At 32.1% G+C, this 11,375-nt stretch overlaps 1 protein-coding gene across 1 annotated transcript; it reads right to left on the reverse strand.

The window, feature by feature from the left end:
- Window positions 1-2,170: 2,170 nt before the first annotated feature.
- Window positions 2,171-5,816, reverse strand: LOC125874130 (boron transporter 1-like). The gene is made up of 12 exons (XM_049554970.1): window positions 5,631-5,816; window positions 5,467-5,549; window positions 4,970-5,162; window positions 4,756-4,894; window positions 4,464-4,629; window positions 4,190-4,356; window positions 3,928-4,101; window positions 3,730-3,825; window positions 3,509-3,646; window positions 3,082-3,401; window positions 2,728-2,995; window positions 2,171-2,645 (listed from the first exon to the last, which is right to left on the reverse strand). The coding sequence occupies exons 1-12, from the start codon at window positions 5,732-5,734 to the stop codon at window positions 2,331-2,333; spliced, it is 2,163 nt and encodes a 720-aa protein (XP_049410927.1). The 5' UTR covers window positions 5,735-5,816; the 3' UTR covers window positions 2,171-2,330.
- Window positions 5,817-11,375: the final 5,559 nt, after the last annotated feature.

Here is an 11,375-nt window from a genome sequence, read left to right on the forward strand (position 1 = left end):
AATAAATGTTAATATATATCAAAATAAATTTGTCCCAAATTAAAATAAGTGTCGCTTTGGAAATTTAAGACAAAAATATTATGTGATTATTTTCAACTATCGTTTGGTAGAGTGTATTAGAAAAAATAATGCATGTATTAGTCTTGTGTATTACTAGTACCTTGTTGGTACTCTTTTTCAACCTATGTGCATTAGTTATATACTCTATTGTGTATTAAGGTGTGCATTGCTAATACCATGGATTTCTAGGTATTAGCAATGCAATGGTATTAATATGCATGCATTAAAATGATAAANAAGTAAATAATGACAAAAATATTATTTTTTATTTTAATTAAAAATGATTTACCGGAACCGGACCGGAACGGAACCGGAATGAACCGGGATGAACCGGTACCGGTATACCGGTATACCGGTACCAAATCATGGTACCGTTCCGTTCCGTGTACCGGTTCAATGTATCCCATCCCGTCCCGAATACTACCGGACCGGAATGGTACCGGAACGGACCGAAATGGTACCGGTACAACCCGTTCCGGTGCCCAGCCTTAGTCTTGTGTATTACTAATACCTTGTTGGTACTCTTTTTCAACCTATGTATAACTAATGCTTGCATTAGTTATATACTCTATTGTGTATTAAGGTGTGCATTGCTAATACCATGGATTTCTAGGTATTAGCAATGCAATGGTATTAATATGCATGCATTAAAATGATAAAAGACCCAATTGTCGCTCAAAACCTTTTTTTACATCTTTTCCACCATAAAAGTGGAGGGTATCTTTGTAAATAATTTTTTTAATGCAATACATACTATTTTTAATGCATCAAACCAAACAATGCATTAAAATACTCTATGTATAATTAATGCAAGCATAACTAATACATGCATTATTAATGCAAGCATTACTAATATACTCTATTTAACATTATTCTTATACACTCTACCAAATGATCCACTATTTCTTAATAGTGCTCAATTTGCAAGAAACATTTAATAAATAGGGTACTATATCTTACATTTATTATTTTTCTTAATATGAGTAAACTGAGCTAAAGCAACACTTATTTGGAAGGGAGTAATATAATAATAATAATGATATTGATAAGTAGAAGAGGGGCTAGACAAGGTGCTCTAACATAGAATTATGTTCTACTACCGGAAGGAAAGAGAAAATTGTCCAACCACTTGCTAATCATTTACCCTAATCCTCGGCCTTCATATTCTCCTATATATCTAAAGTCATGTCCTCGGTGAGTTGAATATGGGTCATGTCATGTTTAATCGCCTCACCCGAAATCTTCCTTGATCTACCTTTACTTCTCCTTTAGCCTATCACCACCAACCTCTAGCACCTCCTCATTAAGGCATTTGTGCTCCTCCTTTTTTACATGCTCGAACCATTTTAACCTCGGTTTCCGTATCTTGTCCACCTTTGTGAGACCATTCCACCTTACCTCGTATATCATCGTTTATAATTAATTTTATCTCTCCTAATGTGCCAACACATCTATCTAGCATCCTCGTCTTCGCTACATTTATCTTCTGAACATGTGAGTTCTTGACTAACAAATACTCTCCCCCAACAAAATAGTTGGTATAACAACAACTCTATTAAACTTATCACGTGTACATCGGATGTGAATCTCCATTTTACCCACCCCACTTCAATACAATCGATGTGTGATATCCTCGTCGATCTCTCCATTTTCTTGGATTATTGACCTAAGATACTTAAAACTTTCTCTCGTGGGAATGACTTGTGTATCAATCAACACTTTCACATCCACCGCATTACTAAACTTGCACTCTATGTACTCGGTCTTAATTCTGCTCAACCTAAAACCTTTAGGCTCCAGGTTCTGTCTCTAATCACTCAGTCTATCAATACCTTCGCGTATCTCTTCAATCAATACTATATCATCTGCAAAGTTTATTGATATGTTATGTGCAAAGATCAACTCTAAATGATAGAGCTTGTTGTTATTCTTACACCAGTTCTTACCATATAAAGGATGTAGTGTTGTCCTTTCTTCAAGATGAGTTCTCCACTTTCAGGTCAGTGATTAAGATGAGTTAAAAGAGATTTGTGCAAAGTTGTACAAGAAAATTTGGATAAATACATTTCAGCTGCTATTATTAATCATATCTCTGCAGTACAAGAAAATATGAACAAAATACTTATCAACTATTATAACTATAAAACATCAATACACGGCTAATGTTACAAATACATTCCCAATTAATGCAGTAAAAAGGAGATAATCAAATGAAAATACAAAACTTAAGGCATATTAAACTAGTTTAGTCTTAAGATGTTAATCGTCTCTTAGTCGTTAGGAGTTGATGTCCGAGGACTCGTGCCCAAATTGGATGGCTTTGGTTCTCCGGTCCTTGGACTGAACGTCCCCCTTCCACCAGAAAGGGGACTTTGTTGGCCTCTCAGTTTGTTAATCTGTGGACTATATGCTTTTTCTGATATGCGCGGGCTCTGAAGGAGCTTGGTATCTCTTATTGGAGTTGCTGTTGAACTTGTGATCTTAGGACTGTTAATGCGCTTGACCTCACCCCTGCTTCTAGTGATCATCTCATCTAAAATCTCCCCGCTTTCTGCGTGGGAAGGTCTTGAACCAAATTCACCCTCCTGCATAGTTTAATATTAGTCCTCAAGTCTTCAAATTTATCAAATTACAATCAAATATCAGACTACTGAAAAGGGGATTTACCATAGGAAGATTGAATGGAACTGCGGGTGACTCTTCATAGTCTGCTGCATCTAAATCTTGAAGGTGTGCCCCTTTGAAAAACCTAGGCAGTATGTATTGTCTCACAGGAACCAAAAGCATGATCAAGAGAGGAAAAAGGAGCCCGGCGATTGGAACCCATGTAATGCCAAAGCAAGCAAGCAAGTATAGTGTTTGGAATATTGTGAATGCTACTATGCTCTTGAAAGGAACAGTTTCTACAAAAGTAGCATGATAGTCCTCTAGAACTCTGCAAGCAAGATTCATCATTTCGTTAAGGAAATTCCTTTGAAAAGCTAAATTTTAATAAAAGACGTTTTTGAAAGGGTTAATTACTTGTATCGTCTGCTTGGTGCAGTGAATAGTAGTAATATTCTCTCCCAGAATTGATTGCCTGGTAGACTTTCAATGGCCATGTACGCGAAATATCCCCAAAGTACTGAGGTTGGAATCATTCTGAGAACTGGCATAGCAGCAACACATCCCCCAACCATTGTGGCTTGAAGCAAGTTACTAACGCGCTGTTCTTTCACTTCAACAGGCAACAAATCATCAATTTCCTTCTCAACGTCGAAAATGGTTTCATCCACAGGAGCATTGATGTGTCCCATGCTTGATGCTAACTGAATTGTTGATTCTTTTAACTCCTTCAGACCCTGTTAAAATAAAGAAATCAAGTTGTTAAATGAGCTAAAATGAAATTCTTGGTAAAAATATGCAGGACTTTAAGCTCCATAAATCAGTGAAGAGGCATGTCGCATACTCTAGCTGATGGCTCCTGGTAGATCAGAGGAGTTTGCATCTGTTGATACGCTTCCTGCATATTCCCATATAGTTGTCCCAAGCTTGAATTTTTCTGCATACTTTTGCGTGCTGTGTCGACTAATCTGTTACGAAGCAACTGCATAACAAGGATATATTAGTTTGTGTGACAATTCAAAGAAGAACAAATGTGAAGTAGTTTCACTTAAGCTAGAATTTTACTTGGTGCTTAAGAGTGGCCAGACTTTTTGTATGCATTGGGGATTGTGGGATCACACCATTTGATGGAGGAATACCAACAAGGCCGCACATTAGTGTCTGTCACGAAGAATACCAAAGCAGAACATCACGAAACAAGTTAGAGGAGCGAAACATATATGCAAACGAAAACTATGAATAGCAAAATGGATTTTCGCATACCAAGAACCCCAAAAGAAGCAAGTCATAATGGAAAGATGATGGCTTTCTGAGATTGAACTCTTTCTGCTGAGCTAATTGGGATGCTACACTGTGATCAAAATAGTAAAGCACAGCAATCATCGTTGCAGGAACAAAAGCACCGAGTATGTAGAGAACTGGTACATTTAGCATGTCCTGCAGATGACCAGAATATCAAAGTTAGCCGTCCACGAGTCTGAAAACTAGAAATGAATTAATATCAGCTAGAGGAAGAAACATATGCCTTGATAACAGTCCAATTCTCATAAGCACCGGGTGACCATGGGTTTGGGCTGACAAGGCGTCTTGGAATTCTTTCAGGAACACTTTCAGATGGTATATAGGAGACAGCTGTCCAAACTACAACCATAAGTGGCACACCGTAGTCTGCAATAAGACTACGAAGCCAACCTGTCGAAAGCAAGCAAAATTTTAACTCATCCAAGTCCAAAGTTATCAACTTGAAACCAAAATATCAAAAATATAGTTCATAATGTGATTGCATAATTTGTGCTTACCTGTTCCATATCGCCATGATCTTGCTTTTCGGCTTTTCAAAGCAGTTAGCAGTAGGCCAAATGAGAGAACCAACGCGAACATTCCATTAGCAAATCTCCACGAAGGCATGAACTCGGTTAAATGAGGATTATCTCTTTTTGGAACACGAAACTCATCTACCAGGCCCTAAAATGAAAATTAACAAAGATCATAAATTTACTTTTGTAATTGAGTTGTAACCAGAAAGAATCAATAGAAGTAACACCTCTTAGTGTTAATTAATTATTAGTACTAGTACAATATTTTACTTACTTTAATAGCTTGCTGCATGAAGAGCATTGCAATAAGCATGCCAAATAGTTCTCCAGCCAAACGAGTAAACCTGTTAATGATGGAGCAAGCTCCTAAAATTGCCAACAAGAAAAGCAAAATCGCGGTCCAGACACATACCCTGAAAAAATCGCGACGATTAGACTAAATGGTGATTCAATTTTGGACAAGGGAAAACAAAAGAATTAGTACTCACCAACCAGTCCAAGCTAGAAAGAGACCAGGACCCAAATCAGGTCTCTGTTTAGCAAAGTTGAACATGAATGTATACATTATTACAGTTGGTTCAGCAACTCCTAAGATCAACAAAGGTTGACCGCCAATAATGGAATGTATAATTCCACAAATTGCAGTTGATGCTAATGTTTGAACAGCAGTTAAAATTCCATCTGCAATTGTTATTTTCATGTTAGAATTTTCAAGTTGACGAATGAAAAATGCTTAAAATTTTAAACAGCAGGTCTGCAACAACTATAACTACATAAGTACGCCTCAATCCCAAACAAGTTGAGGTCAACTATATGAATCTTCAGTATCCGTCTCAACCAATACCATTCTCCACTTAATTTTCCTAGCACTAATAGTTAATCTCTAACAATTCTAGAAGACTCCAAGCAGACACTAGACCTAAAGTATGTCAACCAATTGATAGTGTTATTTTTCGGCAAGTCTGCATGGATATGAATGAAATACCGGTATTTCTCTCCAGCTGCTCGCCAAATGAAATAACTGGAATTGCTGAGGCAAAGAAAATGTATGTAGTGGGTGCCAAGATCCTGAAAATTAGTTCAAAATGAATAAAAAAAATGTTCGTAAAAATTACTTCTTTCGATTGTACAAGAAGTGAATAATCATACCTGAAGCCAGCCTTAATCCCACTAGTCCAATCTTGCTTGTAGCACAATAGACGTCCATGAAGATCATTCTTGATTCCGCGAAAAGGCACAAATGATTCTTCCATGTAATCAGGTATGAGAATTAATATTAGACACCGTCAAATGAAATCTCTTCTTTAACTTACAGAATTTGATAAGAATTTTGTCCTAGCAAAAATGACGACAAGTCTAGGGAAAAACCATTTTCTTGGCAGAAATATTTATGAAGAAAACTTCAAAAAGAAAACAACGAATAAGATATAGCAGATTTACATGATGCAACAAGTTAACACTGAAACAGACTAACAAATGATCAAGAGAATCTCAAGATTTTAAATATTGGGAATAGAATAAGTGGTTTTAATTAAGGGAAGAAAACAAATGTGAGGGCGCTAAGAAGAAAGTGCAGAAATATGGCAATATATATAGAGACCAAAAATAGAGAAAGAGAAACAGAGTGGGAGAGGGAGCGAATTTTCACTAACGGTTCAAAATATCAAAAGTTAAATGCATAAAAAAAAGTCAAAGATGTTCAACATCTACTATAATACATAATAAAAAAAACATTTTATATATATATATATATATATAATAATTTTCGATCGAGCAAGACCTGAATGAACCCCTCGTAATCGTAACTCCGACAAGGAAAGAGTAATAAAGGATATTCAGATTCGTTAGTGTCGGTCTGTCACTGATGCAGTTTTGGTTAGCAGTATCAACACATACTTGCGAATAATACGTAAAGTCAAATTAAACAGAGTCGCATTAAACAATCCTATTGGACAGAAAGAAGATAACTCGCTGTCTCAAAACAAATTACTGTAATATTCTATTTTAAAACCCCTTGACCCAAAGATTATTATTTTTAATTATAAAAATAAGAATATTATTTTTGAACAAAGTAAAATATATTAGATGAATTGAGACGCTAAGTCAAATAGGCTCTAAATGGCATGTTTGTAAATTGATTGTGTTCCAAAATCAAAAGGAGCTAATGACAACTAAAATTATTTAAAAATAGGGTGACAGTATTATGAGTACTTTACGTAAAACAATTTAAATATACCAATTGTATATTGGTATACTATTATAACAGCAAATCAGAGGGGGATCAATCATACCTCTAAACAATATTAAATATATTTTAAAAGAACTGATGAATATACAATGCATGAACTTTTGGCAACTTGAGATTTTCATCTTGAAAATGACGAGGGGTTGCCGGGTGGGGATGAGGTTCTTCCTTTTACGAGGATCGAGCTTATAACTTATGACTTATAAATTAAAAAATTTATAAGTCATAGTTTTTTAATGGGAAAATTGTATGAAATGGTAAGTACTTAATTCTATTTAAATGTTATAGTTATAGTTTAAATTAATTGTATTTCACAGTCGCTTAATTTGTCATTTGGTTGGGACTGACGGAGAACACAGAGAATATATACATATACAAATTCACGTAATTATACAAACGAAATTTTATGAGATACCTGTAATGAATATGTATATAAATCTAGAAAAACTAAAACGTTTTCAGGGATACAAACGAACATTTTATGTATATGTATACACATTTAGAAAAAACTAAAACGTTCCATATACGAATCATCCAACTGTTCATAATAAAAATGACAAAGTATAACACAGAAAATATATACATATACAAATTCACGTAAATATACCAACATAATTTTTAAAGATACAAACGAACCTGTAATATATATGTATACAAATCTAGAAAACACATATACATATATAAATTAATTACATCTAATATACAAACGTAATTTTCAGAATTAAAATTGAACATGTACTATATACACATACAAATATAGAAAAAACTGAAACATTTCACATGCGAATCATCCAAAAAAAACTGAAAAGTGGCTAGCCTGGCAGCAAATTTTACTTCCTGAAAATTAGGGGTGTACATGGCCGAGTTGGTTCAGGTTTTTCAATTATCAAATCAAATCATTTATATCGGATTTTTAAATTTATAAATCAAACCAAACCAATAAAACTCGGGTTTTTTCGGATTTTTTGGCTTTTTGGGTTGTTGCGAGTTTTTTCGATAAAGTATTCATACAAACATATAATTTACTAGTACTTCAAATATTTCTTTAGTCCTACCAAAATACAACTATTTAAGATGTCTCTTAAAAATATAACACAATATGATATGATTAATGATACTAAAATATCCAACAAAAGTAATAATAATGAAATCGCGTAAAACAAATATTGCAAATTAACAAGTCATAATGAAAATGATCATAATTTAAAAGTACTAAATCATGCTAAAATTAAATTTAATAAGTATGAGTTACATGACTAAATATTAAAGGAAATTAAAATTAGATTATGTATTTTAATTGTCTAAACCAATGTAAAACTAAAGAACAAATATTCAATATTATTGTCATTCTTAGAGTTGAATTGATTTTCTTTTTGCATTAGTATTAATTTGATTTTGATTTAAGCTTTACTATAATTACCAACATCTGTGTACTATAATCTTTATTGGCCCATTCATAATTCTAAGTTTCAAACTTGAAATAATATATTAAAAGATAAAAACTATGAAAAAGTATAAGAAATATTTTAAAATTATATCAAAGTAAATATTTATATGTATAAAATAAAATTTTAAAATTATATATATACAATGTTGGGTTGGTTTGGTCTCGGGTTGGTTTTTTTTAGTTAAAACCAAACCAACCCAAATATAGTCCGGTTTTTTTTTCAAAACCAAACCACTAGTCGAGTTTTTTTTCCGGGTTGACTTAATTTGCGGTTTGATTCAGTTTTCGGTTCGATTTTGTATACCCCTACTGAAAACCCGGTGTTCTAACCTAATGTTCTACGTTACTATTGGTAATCTGTTTGGTCAACTATGAAAATTGATGGATGGCCACTTAAGAATTTTACTATATGTATATTTGCAATTCCAATTTATTTAAAGGGTGAAAATCAGTTACATTCTTCAATTTTGGTTTAAATATTAAATTCCTTCGTCAACTTTGAGAAATAATTGTTCTCCTCCTTATTTAAGTTAAGGAGGGAGTTTGATTTATAAAATAAAATTTGGAAATGTAAATAACTTTCACCCTTATTTAATTGTGAATGAAGTCTTCATCTGATCATCTAATGTTTAAATAGAGCGATAGACATATGTTCAAAAGTTAAGAGGTCTTGTGCTCAAATACCTTTATTTTCTTTTTATAAGTTTGTTAAGACTTACTACTATAGAGTTAAAAAAAAAAAAAGAAGAATAAGAAGAAGAAATTAATGAATTTAATTGGCTTTATTTGAATACCAAATAAAATCAACAAAAATAACGGCAAGGAACCCTTTTCATCGTGAAAAAGGGAGAAAAAAAGGAAAGAAAAGAAGATCCAACAACATTTCCACCCATAAGAGAAAGGTTAAGGAATCGCAAACTCATTTTTCTTTGTGACGAAATCATACGATAAAGGAAAAATTGCTTAAATACAGAACACTTCTTTACCTATTCTCAATATTTCCCTACTCTTTTACTAAATTACAAAAATCCCTTATTTTCCTCCAATTCAACTTAGTCGGATACTTTATTAATTTAAGTATCTGCCCGTTATTAATTAAAGTATCTGCGCTGCTATATTATGCATCCGCCCGTTAATTAAGTATCCGTGCTGCTAACAACTTAATAATTTAAGTATCCGCCCGTTATTAATTAAAGTATCCGCGCTGCTATATTANTGAATTGATTTTCTTTTTGCATTATATTAATTTGATTTTGATTTAAGTTTTATTATAATTACCAACATCTGTGGACTATAATCTTTATTAGCTCATTCATAATTCTAAGTTTCAAACTTGAAATAATATATTACAAGATAAAAACTATGAAAAAGTATAAGAAATATTTTAAAATTATATCAAAGTAAATATTTTTATGTATAAAATAAAATTTTAAAATTATATATATATAATGTCAGGTTGGTTTGGTCTCGGGTTGATTTTTTTAGTTAAAACCAAACCAACCCAAATATAGTCGGGTTTTTTTTTTTCAAAACCAAATCACTAGTCGGGTTTTTTTTCCGAGTTGACTCAATTTGCGGTTTGGTTCGGTTTTGTACACCCCTACTGAAAATCAGGTGTTCTAACCTAATGTTCTGCGTTACTATTGGTAATTTGTTTGGTCAACTATGAAAATTGATGGATGGCCACTTAAGAATTTTACTAAATATATGTTTGCAATTCCAATTAAATCAGTTACATTCTTCAATTTTGGTTTAAATATTAAATTCCTTCGTCAACTTTGAGAAATAATTGTTCTCCTCCTTATTTAAGTTAAGGAGGGAGTTTGATTTATAAAATAATATTTGGAAATGTAAATAATTTTCACCCTTATTTAATTGTGAATGAAGTCTTCATCTGATCATCTTATATTTAAATAGAGCGATAGACATATGTTCAAAAGTTAAGAGGTCTTGCGCTCAAATACCTTTATTTTCTTTTTATAAGTTTGTTAAGACTTGCTACAATAGAGTTAAAAAAAGAAGAAAAAGAAGAAGAAATTAATGAATTTAATTGGCTTTATTTGAATACCAAATAAAATCAACAAAAATAACGGCAAGGAACCCTTTTCATCGTGAAAAAGGAGAAAAAAAAGAAAGAAAAGAAGATCCAACAACATTTCCACCCAAAAGAGAAAAGCCACAAAAGAGAAAGGTTAAGGAATCGCAAACTCATTTTTCTTTGTGACAAAATCATAAAATAAATACTTCCTCTATTTTAGGGGTTTGATTCGAAGTAAGACAATCGAACTAATTAATGTTTGATTTGGATTTAGATATAGAGTTTTTAATTTTTTGAAATACAATTTATATATTTAGAAATTGTATTAAAAAATATTTTAATTAAGTTCGATCCAGCAGTTAAAAATTCAAATTATTTAGAAAGTATTTGAAAAAAGTATGATCAAAGAAATATCATAGGCAAATAGAGTAGTAATTATGATAAATAAATCAAAACGGAGAGGATATGATATTACGTGCGGGGCTATATTTAAGTGCATTTTCAGTAACTTAATGAATGCAATTGAAGATACTCAATAAGAATGGGACATCACCCAACAACCAACTAATTAATTAAGATTCTCACTTTCATATTTAAATCATTTATTCTTTAGACTAAAAATGGAGATTTAATTTTTCTTGCTAGGGTTTTAATCATCATCCATTATTACAACTACCACTTAGTTTTTTTTTTAAAATTATACTATTATATATAAATAAATATAAATAAAATTTGGACGAAAGCAGAAACAAACACAAAAATAGCATATTTAAAAGATTATATATACACCAGCAAACATGGGAAACAATTTAGTGCCATTTGTACTAAATTAATTATTACTCATCTTTATTTAAAAGTGTTTGCTAAGGAATCTTTATTTTCTCTTTCCATTTATGTTTTTAGCCAATCAAAGGTATCAAAACCAACACATTCGTATTATAATGCATCAAATATTTTATTTGGACGAGTGCAATAATGGGGAAGAGCTTCTACAATTTTTTTCCAGGATATAGCACACTGATTAAAGACTCGTTTGGTGTTAGGTATATAGTATAATAATTTTCAGATAAAATATAGGATTATTTTATTTCATATTTGTTGGAATCAGGTATTAAGTAGTCCTTTAATTATTCATTTCATTATTTTTGTCACAGTAATGGAATA

Source organism: Solanum stenotomum, chromosome 1, assembly GCF_019186545.1.
Source record: "Solanum stenotomum isolate F172 chromosome 1, ASM1918654v1, whole genome shotgun sequence".
NCBI classification, from domain to species: domain Eukaryota; kingdom Viridiplantae; phylum Streptophyta; class Magnoliopsida; order Solanales; family Solanaceae; genus Solanum; species Solanum stenotomum.

Bases quoted from the DNA above. Each gene is read 5' to 3' on its own strand.
- LOC125874130 (XM_049554970.1), bottom strand. From the start codon at position 5,734: ATGGAAGAATCATTTGTGCCTTTTCGCGGAATCAAGAATGATCTTCAT. The intron at 4,102-4,189 runs GCATATGTTTCT...GGTCATCTGCAG, and splicing joins AGAATTGGACTGTTATCAAG to GACATGCTAAATGTACCAGT. The intron at 3,402-3,508 runs GTATGCGACATG...TTATTTTAACAG, and splicing joins ACCAGGAGCCATCAGCTAGA to GGTCTGAAGGAGTTAAAAGA.